The sequence below is a fragment of the Aspergillus glaucus genome (genome assembly GCF_001890805.1).
Source record: "Aspergillus glaucus CBS 516.65 unplaced genomic scaffold ASPGLscaffold_13, whole genome shotgun sequence".
NCBI classification, from domain to species: domain Eukaryota; kingdom Fungi; phylum Ascomycota; class Eurotiomycetes; order Eurotiales; family Aspergillaceae; genus Aspergillus; species Aspergillus glaucus.
This window is the reverse complement of record NW_019170465.1, coordinates 256,805-278,715: the sequence shown is the minus strand read 5'-3', so window position 1 is coordinate 278,715 and position 21,911 is coordinate 256,805. Positions and strand designations below refer to the sequence as shown.

The 21,911-nt window shown below is 50.0% G+C and overlaps 9 protein-coding genes across 9 annotated transcripts; 4 read left to right on the top strand and 5 right to left on the bottom strand.

Annotated features, from left to right (window-relative positions):
- Window positions 1-32: 32 nt before the first annotated feature.
- Window positions 33-1,294, bottom strand: ASPGLDRAFT_449335 (uncharacterized protein). Its single transcript, XM_022546122.1, has 2 exons — window positions 1,125-1,294; window positions 33-1,042 (listed from the first exon to the last, which is right to left on the bottom strand). The coding sequence occupies exons 1-2, from the start codon at window positions 1,194-1,196 to the stop codon at window positions 116-118; spliced, it is 999 nt and encodes a 332-aa protein (XP_022399741.1). The 5' UTR covers window positions 1,197-1,294; the 3' UTR covers window positions 33-115.
- A 393-nt stretch (window positions 1,295-1,687) lies between these two features.
- Window positions 1,688-4,148, top strand: ASPGLDRAFT_173475 (acetyl/propionyl/methylcrotonyl-CoA carboxylase subunit alpha; the record flags this gene model as incomplete). The annotated part of the gene is made up of 4 exons (XM_022542793.1): window positions 1,688-1,922; window positions 1,986-2,184; window positions 2,247-2,344; window positions 2,402-4,148. Exons 1-4 carry the CDS (start codon window positions 1,768-1,770, stop codon window positions 4,146-4,148), a joined length of 2,199 nt encoding a protein of 732 aa, XP_022399740.1. The 5' UTR covers window positions 1,688-1,767.
- Window positions 4,149-5,556: 1,408 nt separating this feature from the next.
- Window positions 5,557-6,852, top strand: ASPGLDRAFT_128697 (putative D-arabinitol dehydrogenase ArbD; the record flags this gene model as incomplete). The annotated part of the gene is made up of 4 exons (XM_022540824.1): window positions 5,557-6,010; window positions 6,058-6,127; window positions 6,189-6,614; window positions 6,672-6,852. 4 exons carry the CDS (start codon window positions 5,557-5,559, stop codon window positions 6,850-6,852), a joined length of 1,131 nt encoding a protein of 376 aa, XP_022399739.1.
- A 548-nt stretch (window positions 6,853-7,400) lies between these two features.
- On the top strand, window positions 7,401-8,349 carry ASPGLDRAFT_448211 (GATA-like domain-containing protein). The gene is made up of 3 exons (XM_022546095.1): window positions 7,401-7,671; window positions 7,780-7,979; window positions 8,069-8,349. Exons 1-3 carry the CDS (start codon window positions 7,569-7,571, stop codon window positions 8,225-8,227), a joined length of 462 nt encoding a protein of 153 aa, XP_022399738.1. The 5' UTR covers window positions 7,401-7,568; the 3' UTR covers window positions 8,228-8,349.
- On the bottom strand, window positions 8,123-9,366 carry ASPGLDRAFT_448694 (uncharacterized protein). Its single transcript, XM_022546102.1, has one exon. It carries the CDS (start codon window positions 8,896-8,898, stop codon window positions 8,260-8,262), a length of 639 nt encoding a protein of 212 aa, XP_022399737.1. The 5' UTR covers window positions 8,899-9,366; the 3' UTR covers window positions 8,123-8,259.
- A 582-nt stretch (window positions 9,367-9,948) lies between these two features.
- Window positions 9,949-10,374, bottom strand: ASPGLDRAFT_90140 (uncharacterized protein; the record flags this gene model as incomplete). The annotated part of the gene is made up of 1 exon (XM_022550483.1): window positions 9,949-10,374. A coding segment is annotated over one exon (426 nt), but the record flags the coding sequence as incomplete, so codon positions are not given.
- Window positions 10,375-11,814: 1,440 nt separating this feature from the next.
- On the bottom strand, window positions 11,815-15,369 carry ASPGLDRAFT_36505 (uncharacterized protein; the record flags this gene model as incomplete). The annotated part of the gene is made up of 4 exons (XM_022544698.1): window positions 11,815-12,731; window positions 12,855-13,610; window positions 15,095-15,100; window positions 15,159-15,369. The coding sequence occupies 4 exons, from the start codon at window positions 15,367-15,369 to the stop codon at window positions 11,815-11,817; spliced, it is 1,890 nt and encodes a 629-aa protein (XP_022399735.1).
- A 284-nt stretch (window positions 15,370-15,653) lies between these two features.
- On the top strand, window positions 15,654-17,837 carry ASPGLDRAFT_67319 (putative transcriptional regulator (Cti6); the record flags this gene model as incomplete). Its single annotated transcript, XM_022549119.1, has 4 exons — window positions 15,654-16,243; window positions 16,469-16,753; window positions 16,835-17,085; window positions 17,158-17,837. 4 exons carry the CDS (start codon window positions 15,654-15,656, stop codon window positions 17,835-17,837), a joined length of 1,806 nt encoding a protein of 601 aa, XP_022399734.1.
- A 1,319-nt stretch (window positions 17,838-19,156) lies between these two features.
- On the bottom strand, window positions 19,157-21,115 carry hexA (putative Woronin body protein HexA; the record flags this gene model as incomplete). Its single annotated transcript, XM_022544697.1, has 3 exons — window positions 19,157-20,183; window positions 20,489-20,764; window positions 21,093-21,115. The coding sequence occupies 3 exons, from the start codon at window positions 21,113-21,115 to the stop codon at window positions 19,157-19,159; spliced, it is 1,326 nt and encodes a 441-aa protein (XP_022399733.1).
- Window positions 21,116-21,911: the final 796 nt, after the last annotated feature.

Sequence of the window (21,911 nt, the reverse complement as noted above, 5' to 3'; positions counted from 1 at the left end):
ATAATATTAAATCATGTCTAGCAAATGTCGTCTATATTACAATTTTGATCATTAAATGCCTTCTTTCCTTTCTCTTCAACATAGCCCTCTCAAGATGGATCCATATGTTAGATCACTATTTCTGACTTCTCGTTTGTCTAGCCGACCTCCGTACAGGCCCAGATGCTGGCGCTGGCTGTGTGTCTTGGTCAGCCGCCACGCGTTTCGACTTGCGTCCTTTAGTATCCTGAGCAGACTGGTCCTCGTCAATGGAGATAGATGCCTTGCGCTTTCTACCCTTCACAGGCGACGAAGCGGGAGGCGGGGGTCCTGTCGAAGTATTACTGTTATTTTCGTTATTAGGTGGGGCGGACTGTTGCGAATGATCATTGTTTGCCGGTAAGTCGTTTACCGAGGTCGGATTCATAGTCTTGTCATCTTGCACAGAGGGCGGAGAGACGGATTTCTCCAGAGTCGTATTCGAGGCATAACCTCCAGACCCACTGTCTCCCGGAGTTCGGTCAGTGCTGACATCCCTTGACGTCTCATCTTCCACCATGAGATCTTTAACTGGACCCGAAGGCGCAAATTCCGGAACAGAATTATCAAGATAATCAAGTACTTTCTGTTGTCTCCATGCCCGGGAACGGCCGAACGAGGGATGGGAGTTCTTGAAAACTTCCCGCCAGTTTTTGAGTAATGCGACCTTTTCCCCTTCGCCTGGTGCCATGACCTGAACCGGGTTCTTTTCGTGCTCTGGTCGTTTCCAGACGACGCTCTGGAAAGATGTCGGGTTTGGCGCCTGGGATGAAACGACTCGAGTAGTACCCCCTCCTCCAGTTTGTATATCGTTGCTTTGTTTCCGTCTCCGTATCGTCTGGGGACCTTGACCGGCTGGTTTCCGGTTGGCTAGTTCCGCTGCACGTTGTCGTCGCTTAACCGTCGGGTCCTCGTCGTAATAGTCGTCGGAAAGTTCGTCCCAGTCGCTGTAGTACTCGTCTACATCGAACGTCGGGTCTTCAAAGAAAACGGCATCGTAAGTTGCTGTCGCGGCCAGGTCGTCCTGTATCATTGGTAGTCAGCACATCAACTCTTGGTGAAAATCGCAAGTCTGTGATATAAGGGAAAGGCACAGTAGAACTAACAGCTGCATCAGGTTCAGGCTCTTCGATCCAGAAGATGTCGTCAAACTCGTCGTAGTATTCGTCGTCAGACATGACGAGCGCTCTTTATAGCAGCAAATTGACAACTCAAGAATCCCGTTCGATATCGCGAGATAATAAACGCAAAGTATTGATCACCTTTTCAATAAGGAGATCAATATAACGCTGTTCGATAAAGCGCGTGGCCCGAGGATCGTCCGTCAGAAAAAGGATCGTGCCTACACACGCAGACAGTAAGAGACCCGGAAAATCAATATAAACGGCGTAAAAAGGGGAAGCCAGTATAAGCCAATCTAAGCCAATCTAAGCCAATCTCGACGTAGAGCGAATGTATTTGATCCGTGCTGGCTGCTGTGGTGCTGTGCAGAGGGAAGAAAGACGCGAAAAAAAACGGGGCCGAAAGTTTCGGTCGATCGCGAGTCACGTGTATTTCCCCGCAGTTTCGCTTTCCGTCGGCTAAAGAGCATTGAATAGCTATTGCCGGGGTTGCTTCAGGATGTTCTTTGAACTTCCCTGGGATTGTTTCTTGAGACTTCATCGCAGTTGTCGATTTATATGATATGCTTATTTGCTGAGATACCCATCATCGAGCCTTGTTCATGACTTCTATCTAGCATTATCTACAATGCCACTCTCACCGTTTCTCCGCATTACTCCCCGCCTGGGGCCGACTGTAGCTCGGAGGTCGAAGAGAGCTGCTTCCACGCTTTCGTCGAGTGCAGCAGAGTCACGATCCTCACTCGATTCAATTCTCATCGCAAATAGAGGTGAAATAGCTTTGTATGTTTGCATACAGATAGGTATCACCAATCAATTGACCATTGCTGATTAACTTGATGCTAGACGAGTCGGACAAACTGCTTCACAGCATGGCATTCGAGTTACTACGCTATACACAGACCCGGATAGTCGATCCCAGCATGCGTTGAGCTCCCCTTTTGCGTTCAATTTGGGATCCGTTTCGGCCTACCTCGATGGAGATCGGATTATAGAAATTGCGAAGAGAGAGGGTTGTCAAGGGATACATCCTGGTTACGGCTTCGTGAGTACGAACTAAAACGAGGAGATGTGTTTATGAGGCTTATAAAAGCAACGGTGGTATAGCTTAGCGAGAACTCTGCATTTGCACGGAAATGTACGGAAGCTGGGTTGGTGTTCATTGGCCCTCCGTGGAAAGCTATCGAAGACATGGGGGACAAGAGGTAAGCCATACCATTTTACTCAGATATTCTTCAAGAATCATGTACTAATAGTGGCAGTCGGTCTAAGGAGATCATGACGGCTGCTAATGTACCCTGTGTACCTGGCTACCATGGCCAAAATCAAGACCCCAACTTCCTCGAAGCCGAAGCGGACAAAATCAAATACCCTGTGCTCATAAAGGCCATCAAGGGCGGCGGTGGCAAAGGCATGCGCATCGCCTCGTCAAAGTCGGAATTCCAGGCTCGGCTACAATCAGCAAAATCCGAGGCCATGAACTCGTTCGGCGATGACCACGTCTTGGTGGAGAAGTATATCACCACACCGCGACACATTGAAGTCCAAGTCTTCGCAGACAAGCACGGTAACTGCGTCGCCCTCGGAGAAAGAGATTGCAGTATCCAACGTAGACATCAGAAGATCCTCGAAGAGTCCCCTGCTCCTGACCTTCCTGATGCGACAAGAAAAGATATCTGGGCTAAAGCAAGATCTGCTGCCTTGGCCGTTGGCTATGAAGGCGCTGGCACGGTTGAGTTTATCTTCGACAACGATACTGGAGAATTCTTCTTTATGGAAATGAACACCCGACTTCAGGTCGAGCACCCCGTTACTGAGATGGTTACTGGCCAGGACCTGGTTTACTGGCAAATCAAAGTGGCCGAGGGTACAAAGCTCCCATTAACCCAGGACGAGGTGGAAGCCCAAATGGCCAGCCGTGGACATGCCATTGAAGCTAGAATTTATGCAGAGAATCCTGACCAGGGGTTTATTCCTGATTCGGGGCGTCTGGTCCACGTCCGCACACCAGCAATCACAGAGGATACTCGAATCGATGCAGGCTTCGTCGCCGGGGATGAGGTGTCGGCACACTATGATCCTATGATCGCAAAGCTGATTGTGCGGGGTGCAACACGAGAAGAGGCAATCCGCAAGCTCTCAGCTGCACTGGAGGAATACGAAATTGCCGGTCCTATTACCAACATCGAGTTCTTGAAGGCTGTCTGCAAAAACGACGATTTCATTGCAGGTCAGGTTGAAACGGGTTTCATCGAGAAACACCGGGAGGGATTGTTCGCCAAGGGTACCATTGGAGACGAGGTGCTCGCACAAGTCGCATTGGCCTGTTTATACCCCGACACCGCTGACAGCTCGCGAAAGCTGGCTAACTTTGAAGGGTCTGCGGTGGGATTCAGTCCAAGTTACCAGCAACGGCAGTTCACCTTCGAAGACACGCATTCCGGGTCTAAGGACGGCACAACATTCGATGTGCGAATCCAACAGACAAGCGACAACCTATTCAGTGTGAAGGTTGGGGACCGAGTATTCGAGCCAGTGTTCAGCCATCGCAACCCCGACTCGCCAGTGATCACCTCATTCTTTCCCCACACACGTCTAGACACCACGGTGATCCGGGATGAAGACTCTATTATCGTATTCCAACAAGGTACCCAGTATCGATTGACGCTACCACGGGCGAAATGGATGGAGAAGGCATTGGGAATGAAGGATGTGTCCAACAGTGTGTTGGCACCAATGCCGTGCAAAATTCTGCGTGTGGAGGTACAGGCGGGCGACGCGGTAGAGAAAGACCAACCGTTGGTGGTTATTGAGAGCATGAAGATGGAGACAGTCATCCGTAGCCCACAGCGGGGGACGATTTCACGGGTGGTGCATCAAAAAGGAGTAAGTCAAGACGAAATCATTTCCCTTTACCCCCGGTTGGACCACTACCTTTCCCGCTTCCTGCGCGAATTATTTGAAATGGTGTCCGTAAGGTTGGATCCATTGAAGACGACGAGGAATTAGTCTGTTCTGGGCTGCGTTGGCCGAGCCGGTCGCTGTCAGCCGAAATCGGGAATGAGAAATTTTTGTGGTCCGAGTCGGGTAACCTTCACCTTTTGCGGGGTGTGGGGAAAAGGCACGGACCCGGCCCGATTAAGCTTCCATGGATGTTCTTCTGGCTTTCCAGGCCGAATTCGGCTATCTCCGCCTCCTGCCATTTTAGATTCACCACTCACCCGACTCACCCCCCCACACACTAAAAAAAGTCTTTTGAGCTAACACATGCCTTGCAGGACCAATGCAAGAGCGGGACTCCCCTCGTCGAATTCGCGGATGAAGACGGTGGCTAGAAAAGAGCGGACAATGTGGTGTTTCTGGAAAAAGGAAAGTCGGAGGAGAGCTGCGACTTACGGGAGGACAGACCGGAGAGTGAAGCGTTTTAGTGGAGCATCCTGTATCAGTGCAGAAGTGATGAGTCAATTGAATGGTCTCATTGGGCGATTGTCGTCACTTGCTGGAGAACCGGTCTAAGTTTGAAGCAGCTGATGCATGTAACCTCGGTGCCCCGTGCTCTGTACGGAGTGCCGCATACAAATATTTTGCACGGAATTCTCATATTATTTGTAGATACTTGCTTCAATGGAATTCGGGATTATTATCATGTTGTACAGGTACTCCGTACTACCCCGGGATTCTCACTACATCATGTATGGATCTTGTCCGCAGGTGAAATTGATACAGCTGAATCTGCCCCACACACCACATCCTATCATTGCGGCTCCAATATGGGGATGGACAAGTCCAGAGTAAGCGGCATGCAGAGTACGAGTCTGGCTTACCAGGGTCAGCGATAGGTGGCAAAGCAATCCCAGGAACTGAACTCATACCCCTGGATATCCTTAGATAGCTATTTTTATTCTGACTCTTGTTCTGGATAGGCTGTTAGTTATATCCTTGTACCGGAATGCAGATGATACCATCCGGCAAAGAATTACTATCTAATGAATCCCCTCAGGTCACATGGGCAATCCAGCTGCAGGTCGCTTGGGCCCAGGCCAGCGAGTGACATCACGGGGCCCGCCGCACGCTCCAATGGTACTGACAGCTGCCCACTCTTTCTCGGGGCCAGCTCTCCCCAATATTCACCGCAACTGTGGGTATCTATACAAACATGTATTACACTTCTGAATAATCACCAAAAAGCAATCATGTCAATTGACCCGGGTCAGAATTTTCACCGGCCTAGAGCTTATAAATAACCGTTTCTATGCAATTCACATCCTGCTTCTTCGTGCTCATTCCAACTATACGCTCTCATTTTTACGTATTCTAGTGCCCCTTGTTCTTTGTTTGCAATTCCTCCTTATACCCTTCTCTCCCCTCGTACTCTCTTCCAGAATAATCCAATTCCTCTCTAACAACCGTCTTCACAATGTTCAGGCCAACCATTGCCCGTCAGGCCCTCAAGGCCCTCAAAACCTCTGCGCGTCCCTCCGCATTCGCTGCATCCTCTTCCTCCCTCCGCTCGTCCTTCGTCCGTCCACTCTCCTCCTCCATCCCCCGTACCAAAGACAACAAGAAGGATCCCAAGAATGGCTTCCTGGAATCCGCTACAACCAAAGCCCCCCAGGGTGCCTCTGGTGAGCAGGAGGGTAAATACGCTCGTACCGACGAGGATATCGTGATCCCGTATCCTGATGATGCCCATATGCCGGCCCAGCCTATCGTGCAGGGTCGTGGGGGGATGCACTTCAAGCGGACGCTGGCTCAATTCTCCCTCGAGAACAAGGTTACTGTGGTTACTGGTGGTGCTCGTGGTTTGGGGTTGGTTATGGCCCAAGCTATTGTTGCCTCGGGGTCTGATATTGCCATTGTTGATTTGAACAGTATGTTTATGGCCGATGTTGAGACAGGCAATGCTAATACCTGGCAGAGGAGGAGGCGGAGGCTCAAGCTAAGGAGCTGGTGGACACATTCCGGAGAGAGAACCCTGGCTTGGAGCAGTACGTGAACCCGCACTGCTTGATTCGTTGATATGGACTTGTAAGCTGACTAGTTTGCCAGAATGCCCAAGGTCACTGCGCACTACTCCGACGTTGCCAACCCGGATTCCGTCAGCGCATCGCTCCAGGAGATCATTGACCAGCACGGTCGAATTGACAGCTTGGTCACCTCCGCCGGTTTCACGGAGAACTTCGATGCCATCTCGTACCCCTACGACCGTATGCAAAAGCTATGGGGTGTCGTCGTGGACGGTACCTACCTGTTCTCGATTGGTGTTGCCAAGCACCTGATGGAGCGTAATGCTTCGGGGAGCATTGTGATGATTGGTAGCATGTCTAGCTCCATTGTCAACATTCCTCAGCCCCAGGCTCCGTACAACGCTGCCAAGGCTGCTGTTCGTCATCTTGCTTCGTCTTTTGGTGTTGAATGGGCGGGTTCCAACATCCGAGTGAACTGCATCAGCCCTGGATACATGCTGACTGCTCTGTACGTGTCGTGCCTTCTATATGTTTTCGATTTGAATAGAGTACTAACATGTAACAGCACCCGCAAGATCTTGGATGAGAACCCCGACCTCCGCGAGAAGTGGACTTCGCTCATTCCCCTCGGCAAGATGGGAGACCCCGAAGACCTCATGGGTGCGGTTATCTTCCTCCTGAGTGACGCATCCCGTTACATGACCGGTGCTGAGATCCGCGTCGACGGTGGCTACACCTTGACTTAAGGGTCGATATTCTTCCTCTTTCGATGGCGTTCAATAAATACCCCTGATGCCCTGAGGATAGGGCTGGTTTCACGGAAGCGATATAGAGCGGTTGATGTGTTATGCAGTTTTTCGTTTAATATTTGGTCTTTCGGTAGAAAAAAAGTTATAATGCGTGACGTCATTGTTATTTGAAAGTCCAGACTCTTCATGTGACGATGGAACGGACTTTAGCCTCATTTTAAATTTCTTACCCCGGAGATCCCCGGTTTGAGATCTCCACGTTTACCGAAGCACTTTTCTGCAGCGTAGTTGGTAACCAGGTACAACCCACTGCGTACCCCAATGCACTTTGTACACCACAATGATATTTCCCCCGTAGAACAACCCGCGGGTAACATCCATGGCAATTATTTCCGCACCATGTACACTCGTTCTACACAACAAATATGCCTATGATCTCAATCGATGACCAGCCATGACGGGCAACGGGACTCCGTTTGACGCGTCCCTTTGTTCACGCGCTGGAACTGCACTCCAGCCGCAATGGAAATTTTCCCCTCGTATTCCCATTATAGACTGGTCTAGAAAGGAGGTTGCATTCACTTATTCGTCCCCCAGCCCAGCGCTGAGCTGAGCTGAGTGAGCCCCGCGAAATCATGTAGAGTCATCTTCCTAGAAAATAGATCTCCCTCTGATCATCCACTTCTGCTCTACTCTGCACAGTAGACACAAAAATGGACCTCCCCAAAGGCCTCGTGACCACATCCACCAGAATCCCCTCCCACCTCGAAGATCCCAATGTGATAGACGCCCTTGGTATCGCACGGCTATGGAAAGGTAAAGCCCACCCTCCCACTCTCTATTGACAACAGACTTTGTTTGTTTGTTTTTTTCTTTTTCTCTTTTTTTCTTTTCTTTTCTTTTTCCAAATACTAAGATCTGCAGTCTATCACACAAACCCCGCAGTCCACAATAACGACTCAGGTCACCGCCTGGAGAACTTTTTCTGGAGAGTCTGGGGCAACGAGCGTCTGCGGTGTTCATTGCGAGGAGAGACGTTGGCCACGCTGTTTGTCAATATTGCTGAGTCGCAAGCGCAGAAACTCTCGTCTTCTTCTATTGTGAAGCTAAAGCCGTTGGGAAAGGTATTATTACTTTTTCATTTCTTCAGGAGATCTGGCTGACGAAATGAAATCCCCCATCTAGATGTCCAGCGAACTTACAATATCCAAAGTCAGCGCCCAACTCCCGCCAACACCACCAACTGAGGAAAATGAGTCCGACAACATATCCAGAAATCACAATTCGAGGTCGAATTCAGATCCAATTCCAAATGAAAATACAAATACCCGCAATTCACTCCCACCTATTCTCAAAAAGCCAAAATCAGTAAACGGCAACGAATCTTCTCAGAAAAAAGCACGGTTACTTCTCACCGGCATTGGTGGCCAGCATGTCACCCGCAAGCCATCTAACCCGTTGACACCAATCTCTCCTCCGCCGTTTGCCGCTGTTTCGAAGGAAGATCAAAATAGTACTACAGCAACAACCACAACAACTGATGATAATATTGCTACTGATACTAATACTACCACCACCAACACGACTGTCGCGACTACCAGAGGCCAGTACCAACCTCAGAAAAGGCCGCATTTCGTCGCGAGCAAAACAAGCAAGCGCAGACCCGTTCTTGGGCGGCGCAAGACCTCGCAGACTGCTGTTACGAGATATGAGGTGAAGGGTGATTGTTTTGCACAGGGGAATGCAAGTACATATACCAATACAAGCACATGCACGACCACGAACACGAACACGAAAACAACTGTTGGTTTTAGCCGGAATGATGATGATGACTTGAAGGGGCAGAAGCCGGCTACCACGGCTGATGAGGAAGAGGTAAAAGATTGCGAAAAGACGACACAAAAAGAGTCCTCGGATTCGGAATCTCCTGTTCCTCCTGATCAGGAGAACCAGGAAAGCAAGCAGGACGAGGGCACAGAAAGCCCTAATGAACCGCAACCGCCAGACGGTACGACCTCTAACACCACGATCTTCATCTTCCATCTTCTAACATGATTACCAGACCCCAATCTCAAAAACCTCCCACCCAACCTCGTCTCCAACCTCAAACTCCTCCTCACCCAACAAAAACCAACCCCTACCACTGCCACCACTACCACCACCAAACCCAACAACCCCAAAACACGTCCAAAACAAATCCCATACCCCAGCACCACAGCTAACATCACCACCAACCGCCTCAACAACCACGAACGAGACCACCGCCGCCTAAAATCAACAACCTACATACACCAATTCCAGCACCAGCTCCAACAACATCAACAACCAGCGAAACTCGTCGACGACCACTTCCGCGTGCGCTTTGTAGAGGAACTCCGGCGTGAAGAAAAATTTTTGAATGCGGTGAATTCGTTACCGGAGGAGGAGAGGAGTGCTGTGCTGGAGGGGCATAGTGGGAGGTCAAAGGCTCCGAGACTTCCGAGGACGTCGTGGGTTGAGGTTCCTGGTGGGGATGCGGGTGTCAAACAAGAGGGGAGTGTTGAGACTATAGAGACAATGCAGCAGGAGCGTCCGGAAGCCGATACCAACGACAATGACGACGGATGGTCGTCTACGGGTGAAGACGGCGGTGGATGGACGGCCGATGATGCGCAGGATCACTACTCTGATACGCAGGTAGATGCTGTTTCATTCAGGTTTGAAGGCATGTCCTATACTTCGTCCTGGCGGGCAGCGTGTCGACTGCAGGTTCCGGGGCAGTTGACGGTGATGCTTCGTGCTGAGCAGTACGGGTATCGAGGGGATACAGAAGTAGTGGATAGTACTTAGTCTCTTGCCATATTAATAAATGCATTGATCTCGATAATCTAGGGTCCAGCCCGACATCCTCGTTCATGTAGAAAACGCCACCATATAAAATACAACCCGTGTCCACCAAAGTAAGATACAGACCCATTACGTCCCCAATCTCTTTTCAATCCCAAACTCCCCATCTCGTCATACAAAATCTCCTGCATATCCCGAACAAGCAAATCACTCATCACCCCCCTTCTCAACATCCCCATTCCCACCAGCACCACCAGAACCATCAGCCCTAGCCTTCCACCACCTCACCCCAAACCAAACCATACTAACCCCCCAAACCCCCCAACAAACCAAATCCACCCAAACAGCCCTCCACATCTTCCCCTCATACCCCTCAGCATGATGCCCCGTGGCCAAAAACACCTTCCCAAAAATCCCAAAACAAACCAACCACAGCAAACACACCACCCCCTCCCACGCAAACAGACAAATCCCAACAACCCCATTCTCAGCACAATAAAACGGCGTCGTCTTCTTCTTCTTCGTAATACCCAGATGAATCAAGTACAGCAATGCCGTAAGCGAAGACAAAACACCAACGACAACAGCGTACAGCCACCGTCCGTCGATTCCCTTGTTCGACGAAGTACCCGAGAGATCCTGTCCGTAGAGACCGACGATAGCGAGGCCGAGGGCGAACTGGAGGAGGCGGAGGAGGATGTCGAGGATTGTTTTGAGGGGGTTGCGGGTGCTGGTGTTGGTGCCGCTGGCGTTGTCGAGGGAGAACATTTCGGTGGTTGTTCCGGTTTTGTCGGTGGTAGGGGAAACGGTGCCGTCGGCGTTCTTCTTGGCTTTTTGCTTTTTGGCTTGGGAGACGCCGATTTTGAAGACTTTGAAGAGGAGGAACCACATTTATTGTTCTTTGGTGGTGTTTGGTAGTTGTGTAGGTAGGTATGCAAGTGCAAAAATGGAAGTTGGGAGGAATTGACTTGGTCGACTTGACTCGAAAAGCGAAAGCGAAAGCGAAGTAGAGAGGAAAGAACGATGAGACGATAGCGCTCAGCGCTGCTTCTCTATTTATTAAGTAGTGTGGTCGAGGAGGGAAAGAACGAAGAGGCGATGAATGGGTATAGAACGACAATGGCGACCACAATAGACCTCTATCAATAGTCAAAGAATGAATAGAACAATAGAATATGTATTGAATAAGTGAATGCAAAGAAAGCGTTTCCGGGGAAAGAAAGACTGAGCTGATTCATTTTAATTCATTGTCTGTCGGAGGGTGTATATATACACAAAGGACGTCTCTAGCCAAGGACGGAATTACCATTGTTTCTAATTCTGGTCCTACTTATTCTGAATCAAAGATTCGTCCTGTCCAGTAGTTCGATAATAGCCTGCTCAAGGTGAAACGGATGTTCTTCGCGCGCGCCAAATTGGCGCCGGGCTTGTTTGGCAGTTCAGCAATCAATTTTAAGACTACGAAACATTCAATGGTTGGACAGGATAATTTTAGCTACACAGAATATCCATCTCAGCGGGTAATAGTCATTCAAATTTTCAATTTCTCTGTCCAGTACGTACATAGCACACCACCAATAATACTCATGTAGCCCTTGTTTTCCGCCAAAATAGGCCAGGGCCTAGCCAGAACCTCCGTTATTCTCGTAATAACATCCAATGTCAAGTCGTTTCATATCCCTGCAAATGCATTCCAAAAGTACTGGCACCAACCCGGTCACTTCGCGCCTAACCCAGATATGTTCAAGTGCCTAATGCTGACATGATATTCATAATAATATCGAAGTTTGAGTGGGGATTTTGTTCATGTAGTGAATCATGAACTTCGAAATTAAGAAGTGAAGAAAGATACAGGAAGAGGGAAGGGGAGTCGTAGGAAGGGGTGCGAGAGAATAGAGAAGAAACAAAACAAAGGGCTAATTGTATGCTGGATAAAAGGGCATAAAACCGACGTAACGGGCGCATAACACATGAAACAAAAGAACATAAAAAGGAAAATAAAAGAAGCAGAAAGCAGAAAGCAAATGCAAAAATAGCTTCGACCCCATCGACAGATCGAGCACCATTGGCCAGGTCCAGCCCGCGCGAGCAATGAACGCGCAGCGGACAATCTGTGGGTCGTCGGTGCCATTGTCATGGTGGTCGATTCGTTTCTGGATCCATTGCACCAGGCGGAACCGTGGAGTTCGCGGGTATCCCGGGTTGATTCTCTGGGGGTAATGGCGGCTTGAAAGAAGCGGGTGGCGGGCCCGGAACGGAAACCGGCTCCTCATCATAATCATTATAATCATCTTCATGGCCGCCTCCTGACCCTCCAGCAGATGAATGGTCGACAGACGCACGATCGTAGCCGGGCTGAGCCGCAGTATTCTTTGTTGCATTCTTGGTGGCTTTCTTATTCTTCCGCCCCTTCATTTTGGCCTTCTCGAGCAGTCTCTTTTTCTCCGCCAATCGCTTCCGCTCCTTGCGATCCTTAATCTCATATTGCCGAATCAAAGCCTCTGGTGGACGACCAAAAATACTCTCGTATTCACAAAACTCGCAAATCCAGAGATCTTCGATGCTCGGAGGGTGGTGAAGGTTGGCATATTGCTGCTGGATTTTTCGTTGGCGTGCAGCCAGCGCATAGATACTGCCCGGGGACCGTTTCTTCTTCCTGCCAGCGTTGGCCGGTTCGGAAACGGACCCTTCATGAGGTTGTTGCTGCGCCTGCGACGGCTGCTGATATTGCTGATTGGCCTGTGCAGTCATACTTGGGCTTGTTTGCGTGCCTTGCGTGGAAAAACTTCGGGGATTATGTGCCATCGCGGAAAGAGGCGAGGTGGGCGAGCGGAGCTGCGTGGGATAGGTGCTTTGTGCCTGCATTGCCATGCCCTTGGAGGAATCCGATTCACAAGTGAAGGTAAACTGGGTCTTGGTAGGCGTCGTGGCATTGGTTTGCTGGTCGAGCAAGCTGACATTACCAAGGCCTCTTGGCGGAGAAGAGACTGCGGCAGCGTTTGCGATGGCAGCCGAAATGATACCTTGGTCTGAATTCCCGGCGGGGTCACCTAGCAGATGGGAGGAACATGTGAGTTACACTATCCACGCCAAAAGAAAAGAACGGGGGAGAACGGGAGTATCTGTTGTTCCTGAGAAGGACAACAGTCCGCCCTGACGAGTTGGAAACCGACCATTTGCAAAACCAATTTGAGTTTGGACTGACAACGGAATTTTTCCACTGCCACTGCGAGGCACTTGGCGCCCAAGGCGGCCTCTGCCTGAACCGGAGATCCCGCTCCCAACCGGAGACGCTGGATTGCCCGCACCATAATAGGTCAAAGTATCAGCTGTCATTGCGGAAGGCGTCGACGGGGCCGATGTCGCGAGACCCATAGCAGAGAATTCGGGAGACAAGCTAGAATGGCTATTGCCCATGCTTCCCGGTGTTGGGATCTTGCGTTTCTTCTTGTTGTTGGTGTTCTCGAAAGCATCATACCCGTCAGGACCTGCTGAAGCAGACTTGATCTGGCGAGCCCCTTCCCCGTGAACCGGAAGCCTCTGGGGGTGAGAGCTCGAAGCTGATGGAGACAGAGAAGCCCCGCGGAAACCGGCACTCCGCCGCACCACAACAGGACCATCCTCATCAGCGCTGTCACAGTCACAGTCACAACTTACGTCATCCTCATAAAAGTGATGCCACGAGTTGCAGTCTGGACATTCGTGCTCCACGGACTCCTGTACATAGACCTTTGAGTCATTCTCAATATCCCCGCTATCTGTCGGCACGCCGTGGGAGACTTGGGTTGCAGCGGGCGCCGGGGGGTAAAGAATCGAGTCGGCGGCATCGAGGGATAGACGTGAGCGCAAGGTCCGTTTGGGAAGGGGTCGGATTAATCGGTCTGGATAGACGGGCGAAGGTGTATCCGCGGCCGGATTGAATGCCCCATCTATAGAGGGGTGATGTCGATCAGTAACCGAGGCACGACCAGAGTAGAAGCAAGCACTTGCTTCCTGCCCTTGCTGTGGGAAAGGAAAGGCAACATACTTAACGTAGCTACAGTCATGATGCTGGCTGCCAGCTGTGATCTTTCCATGCACAATCACAGCTGAAGGCCAGTCGACTGGTGAAGATTATCGAGTCACTCTTTTTTTACTTCTTTGCCTTCTTTTCTTTTGAGTAGTCGTTTTCACGCGTGAAAGTTGAGCGAACGTGGTATGGATGCATCAAAGGATAGAAGGAATCCGGGGAAGGAATCCTAGGTCCGAACTGTCTTGAGCCACAGTCAGTGCCATGTTGTCCATGCCCACCACCAACGCCCGCGAAAGTATAGAGTAGACGCAAATTAAAAATAGCCAGGTGGCCTGCTTTGCCAACAAGGCACATCTAAAGCACAACTCCGGATCCAGAGACTTGGACTTACACACACAACGGGAACCGAGAATCCGCCCGTCTCCATGCAGAGTCTGAGAATGGAGAAAAGGAGAGGCACGCTACAATCTCAGAATGAGACGAGGCGTAAGAAATGCAAGGAATGCAAATGCTGCGAGAATAACAACAGGCGAGAAAAAGAGCAACGCCTGGAGAAAGGAAGCAAATGCGAGAGGTGGGGGGAGGGGGGGGGGGAAGGTGGTTTGTAATTATCTGGAGAGAGAGTTGGATGTGGAGGGGACGAGAGCCCCAATGTGGAAAGTCAAGATGCCACCGCACTAGTCCCGATTTGGTAGTTCTGATGACCGCTCAACACACACCAGAGACAACAATTGTTCTCTACTCCGTACAGGCGAGAGATTATAGGGAGGAAGATAGAAGAGCTATTGAATAGAGGAGATGCTTTACAGTAGCTACACTTCACTACTCAACTTAAGATTCTGGTACCTGCAGTAACCCTCGGGAAGCTGCCCTGTGTGGATCATCTGGAGAGGGCTTTATGCGCAAGTGGCAGTCAATCTGCATATCCCTGTATGTATGTCCTCCATATACCTGGATACCTGGGTGTCTTTGTCCTGGTTGTGTAAGTGATGTCCACCCCGACCACTGGACGGCTACCGGGCGACACGCCCGTCAGGAACGCGAAATAGCTAGGCGAAGCGGATTGTACCACCACAGCAGGCCTCATACAGCTCGAGGTATCGTTGAAATATATATCAACTGAATCTGATTTCCAACTGAAATCCATCCACAGTTTTGGCTGGTTTTGGCTGTCTGACGCCGTGTTTACCGGGTAGCGACAAGACACCGTCAACTGTTGCTCCGTCTCTGCATGATACAACCTTGCAGGAGGGCCGTCACGTAAGCCATCGATTGGCACAGCTTCGATCGCCCGAATATCATTTCGTCATTCGCGATATAGAGGGGAAAAGGAACGAGGGAGGTTCAGTCGCGTCGGTTGCGCGAAGAAGCGGGGTTTTGTCAGCGCAGCAGGGAACGTACCTATTGCTATCCAAAAGAGTCAGTATTTGGAACATAAAAGATAATTTCATGTCAATTAAAGTACAAACCATGATTATTTTTATCTTCTTTGCGTCGTGAGCAGTAAAAGGAGGCAAAGCGATTGCTGGATGCGGCGAGTGGGAGTGGTAATTGGGGAAATACCCGCAACGAGAAATCCGCGCCAGTCGGTCCGCTTCGCTCTCAGTCCGTTCCTCGTCCTCTGCTGCTGCTCTCGCATTCTTCTTCCTCTTCTCCTCTGCTCCCCCACTCTTCATCTCTCTTCCCTATATACGTTATCCTGCCAGACTATGTAGTCCTCGGCTTTGTGCCATGAGCTTGTTTTCGCTGTTTTGAGCTCTGCTTGTTCTCTCCTATCGCAATTGCCTGCTTTTTCTCTTTTGCACTCGCTGCAAAAGCTCGTCTCTCCACCGCGTGCGACAGAACCTGCTCGCGAGCAGTGTCTACGTGATTCCTGTCATTGTTTCTATTCGTTCTTATAATTAATCACTCTCGTCGACTGCAGAGTCCTCTCCTATCCTTATTACGTTCCCTCCCCGTCATGACGCCTCGTCGCTCTTCTCGAGCCCGCACCTCCCAACCCTCGCCAGCCGTTCTCCAACATACCAACTCCTCTAGCTCTTCATCCTCCATGACTCGAGAAAGAAGCACCCGTTCGAATCACAAAATCTCCTCTCCTCGGAGATCCTCCACCCAGCGGTCCCAGTCCACCGACGATGTTGATCCGAAAAATGATTTCCCACAGACGCGGCAGCGCCGCGCCCGAGGAGACGAAGAAAAAGACCCGCTGAGACCTGGGGAGGGTGAGGAAGAGGAAGAAGAAGGGGACGAAGAGGAGGAAGAAGAGGTCACCCGGTGTCTTTGTGGACAACAAGAATACCCGGGCCTGCCGCCTTCCCGTCGAGAGACCTTCGGTCGCAATGGTAGGGACGAGAGGCCCTCGCATCTGCCAAATGATGGATCAGACTTAATGTCTGATGACATTGGCAGTATGTTCATCCAATGTGATGCCTGCAAGGTCTGGCAACATGGCGGTTGTGTGGGAATCATGGATGAGGCCATGAGTCCTGATGAATACTACTGCGAAGAGTGTCGGAAAGACCTCCATCAAATTAGAAATGAACCAAATGGGTGAGTACCCGTCTTTCAATGTTTCATTTTCTTCTGGCTTTCTTTGGTTTCTTTGTTGGCCTTGAAGGGCTGGTGGCCTTTCTTCTGCATATTGGCTCGCTTGGACGCCTCTGCTGCTCTCTTCATGAAGTTCAACTGCTGCTGTTCAGTACTTCGTGTAGTACTCTACGCAGCACTTCCATCATCACTTGCAACAATGTGGACATCTCGCTTACGATCTTGCAGACAGTATTCCTCCTCGTATCTTCCTGTCGCGCCCCCCTCGTCCCCGCCTGCCTCTTCTCGAGACTCTTCCAGAGACAATAGCTCCAGACGGTCGAAGGACTCCAAGTCTCGACAGAACGAAGCCTCAAACATCAAACGCCGTTCGACGATGAACAGTCGCGATGCTGCATATGACGAAGAGGAACAGCTTCGACGTGCGATCGAGGAGAGCAAGGAAGAAAACAAATCGACGACCGATGAGGTCGCAACCCGCAGAGGCAAGAGAAGTCGAAGTGATAGCGAAGCGTAAGTTGACAATTGGTGCAATGAGCTGGACGTTTTGCTAGAGTGGTACCAAGTGCTGACATGCTTTCTTCCTACGTCCAGCTTTAAACAAGTGCTCAAACGACCACGTACTAGCTCCCCGTCTCCAACCGCCGCTTCTAAACAGAGTAATTCCGTATCACAGCCCGCATCTGAGGATGAGTCGAAAACAAAGGCTATCACGAATGGCGCCAAGAAGCAAAAGACGGTATCACGGAACCAGCGCGAAAAAGAAACCAAAGAACCAGAGGAGCCTGAGCCTGAACGTCCAGATACTGCCAATCGCCGAAAAGGACGGACAGATCGAAACGATGGTGGGTTTCAATCTCATAACCTGAAAGAACACATCCGATTTTAGAAGAGGGACTAACGCAACTGAAACGCAGAGTCAGATCATGAGGTTGGTTCTCCAGCGAAAGCCGTGGTTAATGAACCCGAGGCTTCGCAACCCAGTCCAGGCACGCCAGCTCCTTCTGCAGCACCAGAACCAGCGCCTTCTCGTCCATCCACGCGCAAATCCGGGAGGCCACCTGCGCGTCGCGGAGGTCGCGTGGGACGCAACCAATATACACGAGATCGGGACATGAACGGGAATGGACTTGACATTGGCTTAACAAATTCCCCGCGGCGGGGTGCATCACATGATAATGGCGCAGACTCGCCGCGGCCGCATGTTAACGGCGGCGAGTCAGGGAAACCAAGTCGTCCACGGTATATGCATCCACAACGGACGACGATGAACGAGATGAAGCGTCGTGTGGCTGGAATCTTGGAGTTTATCTCCCGCATGCAGGTCGAGATGGCGGTTGCGGGGGAGAGTTCCAGCCTGGCGGGCAACGGCGATCGGCCAAACGGCGCCGCAGGTACAGCGGACCTAGGAGAGAGCGGCATACCACCATCGACCGCCACCAGTGAGGGCGGGGAATCCGGGGCAGCAACAGACGGCGAAATTCAACCATCAAAGGAGAAGGAGTTCAAGGAACTCAGCAGCGTTGAGATGATGGATGTGCTCACGCGTCATCTCATGAAATGGCAACAGGAGTATGGCAGATTTGGAGAGAGATGACCTTCACCTACCCAAGTCTACCTTTCCTTCCCTGTCTCTCTTCTCTTTCACCTCACACCCCTCCGCCTCTAAAAAGTCCGCCTTCACCCCTTCTCTCTTATATATCATGCATCCGAAGGGAAGTTTTCTTTTTGCTGGATATACACGATACACGATACCCTGTTTTGCTACCACTGCATCCCATATGGGAGATATATGTATACTACGTCCGTACACTTACGCTTTTGGAACTGGTCGTCTTGCTTTTTACATTCATCATGGGATATCATTATGGGCTTTGGCGTCTGAGATTTGGTTTGCTTCGCTTTTCATTGCAATGCAATTGTTCGTTTTCTTTTCTCGTTTGTTTGCAAAAATGGCTGCGTTGGGGAGTTTTTCTGGTTCATATTGGTATGGTCGGGTGGTTTGGTTAGTTGGTTATGTTCTTGCAAATATTAATGTGATATCTTGCCTTGCTTGGTGTTGTTCGGTCGCTCATAGATATTGCTTATGTTTGTAGACGATTAAATGAATCATTATTATTCAATTCGTAATTAGTTTCGATCGAAAAAAGTATCGAACCTGAATTGTATTCAATAAGATCAAGGACTTAAGTTCGTTGTACATAACTATATATATATTTACGAAACCTTGCCCAAATCACTTCTACGAAGGTCGGTCGAACTTGATCGCGACGAGTAAATACATAAACTTACAGTATTCATTTTGGTATTGGTCAATTGGTCAATTGATTTGTTTATTTTTTGATGGACTATTTGTACATCGATAAAATCAAATCACCATGATGAATTGGCTTAAGCATACATAGTCAGCTCACAGCTGTTCATGCACAGTCCAGTGGCCCGATGGAGATTTCAAATTCAATTCAGCAAAGACCATCTCTGCATGAACGAGTACGTGTCCTCATCCGTGCACGTTTACAAACATGTGTAAACAAACAACACTCGACCACTACGACTTTAGCCTACAAAGAAAAAAAAAAGTAGAGACTAAACAATATGATCATTAGGTAGCTAGATACAAAGACGGCCAAGTTTGATACAAGAGATATTAACGTAACAATTCTCCAAAGGCAGGCCGATCTCATCACGCATGATCCTCCATCCGAAAATACAAGCATCGTAAACAGTCATTGGTAAATGAACTTGGGTTTAATATTATTTTCCATCACAAAAGGAATGACAAAGGAAAAATGCTGTAACACAAGAACGGGTCAGCAAGGGATACGATCCGAGGAATGTGGAACGGCTCGGGACGGGAAGCTTAACCAAACGTACCTTGTTCATCATATTAACCTGACCCATGGTTGGGCGACAGGCTTACAGACGGGAAGCGTGGATGACCTTGTAGTCGACGACGAGCTCACGGCCAGCGTCGTTGATGACAACAGCGCGGACGGAGCCACGGCCCTCACCGTAGGCCTTGCGGATACGGTTGAAGAGGTCACCCTGGGGAACGACCTGGAGACCCTGGCGGACGTCACCAGACTCGGTCATGGCAACGATGGTCTGGTCCTCGTAGATGTCCAGGATGCGGTAGGTCTTGTAGACCGGGCCGAGCATGGTCTGGACAACGACGGAGGGCGAGGGGTTGTCGATGAAGCTCGACTCCTCCTGGAGCTTGCGGGTGAAGAGGTCAACACCCAGGTAGCGGTGCTGGCCAGTCTGAGGGGAGACCGAGATACGGATGACCTGGCAAGGACGACCCTGCAGGATCAAGATGTCGCCAAGGCGGATGTAGTTGCAGGGAATGGGGACATGCTCGCCAGCGGGCTTGTTGCCACCGCGCTCAATGGCACGGATCTCACCACCGGCGGCAGGGGCTGCTGGGCGACGGTTGTCAGCAACAACCAACTCTTGACTGGGGCTTGGGCTTAGGCTTGGAGAGCTGGGATGAGAGTGAGAGTGGTGGTGATGTTCATGGTGCTCATGATGGAAGGGATGCATAATGCGGTCGGCAGCACGCTCGACACCGCGACGGAAGGAGTGGTAGTTACCGTCGTCGTCGTAGTAACCCATCTTGGACTGAGGGTGGTTTTGGATAGCGGTTTGAGGTTGGTAAACCTGAAGAGCAGAAGAAGCCGGAGATTGGCTGGGGGTGTACGAGACTCGGGAAGGCGACGAAGAGACGACGCTTTGAGACTCGAAAGGTTGAGGGTAGGAAGGGGTCAACTCTTGAGAAGGGTAAGAGTTGGAAGAGCTGATGACGGAGGCAGCAGGGCTGGTCCGGCGACGATATTCAGTCTCAACAAAGTCAAGCTGGTTATCAAAAGGTTGTTCAGGCTCGGGGTGGTGAGGAGCGTGGACAAGAGCAGGAGTATGAGAAGGAGTAGGTTCCTCGATGTACCTGGGGGAGGGAAGAGGTTAATATATGTTTAGACGGGACGCGGAGATATAAATAGTGGGCCCCAAAATAAACAAAACAACAAACCCATTGACCGACTGTGATTGGCCCGAGCTTATGACACGTAACCGGGCGTAAAATTGGCCCGATTTACGGGAAAAAAACAAGCCAATTCACCGAACAGGTCACTTCAGCTGGCCATCGCACCGCCATACATGACAAAACAAGAAATACAGCTGAATACACAGGGGAAAAAAAAAAAAAAAAAAAGAAAAAAGAAAAAAAAAAGAAAAAAAAGAAAGACTCACTGGTGATTCACAAACTCTTGCGGAACTTCTTCCTTGCCGTAAACAGCGGGATCCGGAAGTGCAGGAGCGTCCGTTCGAGTATCTTCCCGGTCGACGAGCGAGTGGTTGTCCTCGTGGTGGTGATGGTGGTGATGCTCAACGGGATAAGCAACAGGTTCCGGCTCGTTCACAGGAGCAGGAGCAGGCTGTTGATGGTTTGCAGCGTCACTCCGGTACGACGACGGGAAGACACTGAAGGGAATGGGAACTCGGGCGTCAAAGTCCAGATTGGCGACTCTGCGGGGCGTCTTTTCTCAAAAGCCTTTCGGAGCACGTAAGAACTCGAAAGGCGAGAAAAGACTATCTGTTTTGAGATAGGAAAAAAAAAAAAAAAAAAAGTAGATCTTAAAGATCCGAAGAATGTGAGGTTTGAGATTGGGGGAGATTGGAGGAATGTGAGATGAGGATGGAAAAGAACAGATTGAAGGCGAGGACTGAGGCTGCTGAAATACCCGTTTGGTGTTTACGTGTTTGTTTACGACTTTGCCAATTTGGGAATCCAACCTCGTTCTTTTGAGTCGGTTTCTGTATGATACCGAGTACAGAGTACAGAGTACGTACTTACGGTGAATAATGGCCACCAACCATTATTATTGCTCAGCCAGCCAGCTCTCGCAGCTACTCCATACATCCAGCTACAGCTGAGCTGCGCAGCTCTCCACAGGTACTTACTCCGTACAGTACAGTAAAAATACAGTATTCACATGGAAGTAAAAGTACATGGCTGGCCAACCGCCGATCAACAGCCGAGCAGCATCCATGGAAATCCCCATGGCAACCCACGGGCCACTCGGATCGGACCAGATCGACCCAAGATGTTTGTATGGTGATTCCGCCGGTACTTCTCCGCTGGAACGACCACTTTATTATCGGTATACAGGTACTATGTACGGGGTACTCCGTTCTCATACATGTACTCTGTACAATTCTTATATATACTTGCAGTGTACAGGTCAATTGCACAGGACAGGTGTTCAATTGTTAGCAGAGAAATGGCCACCGGTTTGCCACCGCTCCGGCCAATCACCGCACCCTGCACCCTGCTGTATGTCTCATGCTAATCACTTCTAGACCGTATCATACCGTACCTTACGGTATCGTACGTAACATGTGGCTGGGCGGTGATGGGGGGCGGTGGCTGGCTAATATCAACCGAGGCTATCATCTCTAGCTGTGAATAGTCCCGATTATTGGGTTTGATCGAATACTAGTGAATATCGAGTGATTATCAAAATAAACAACCTGGTATCTCAACAACCCGCCCATCCGATTTCCTTCATTTTGCCCGTGTATCGTGAACCTTAACCCTTTTCGCCCCGTGTCCTCTTCCGCTTGTACTAGTACAAAAGTACTGTAACAAAAAAAAAAAAAAAAAAAAAAAAAA

Bases quoted from the DNA above. Each gene is read 5' to 3' on its own strand.
- ASPGLDRAFT_448694 (XM_022546102.1), bottom strand. From the start codon at position 8,898: ATGGAAGATGAAGATCGTGGTGTTAGAGGTCGTACCGTCTGGCGGTTG.
- ASPGLDRAFT_449335 (XM_022546122.1), bottom strand. From the start codon at position 1,196: ATGTCTGACGACGAATACTACGACGAGTTTGACGACATCTTCTGGATC. The intron at 1,043-1,124 runs GTTAGTTCTACT...CCAATGATACAG, and splicing joins AGCCTGAACCTGATGCAGCT to GACGACCTGGCCGCGACAGC.
- ASPGLDRAFT_448211 (XM_022546095.1), top strand. From the start codon at position 7,569: ATGGACCTCCCCAAAGGCCTCGTGACCACATCCACCAGAATCCCCTCC. The intron at 7,672-7,779 runs GTAAAGCCCACC...TAAGATCTGCAG, and splicing joins TATCGCACGGCTATGGAAAG to TCTATCACACAAACCCCGCA. The intron at 7,980-8,068 runs GTATTATTACTT...CAATATCCAAAG, and splicing joins AGCTAAAGCCGTTGGGAAAG to TCAGCGCCCAACTCCCGCCA.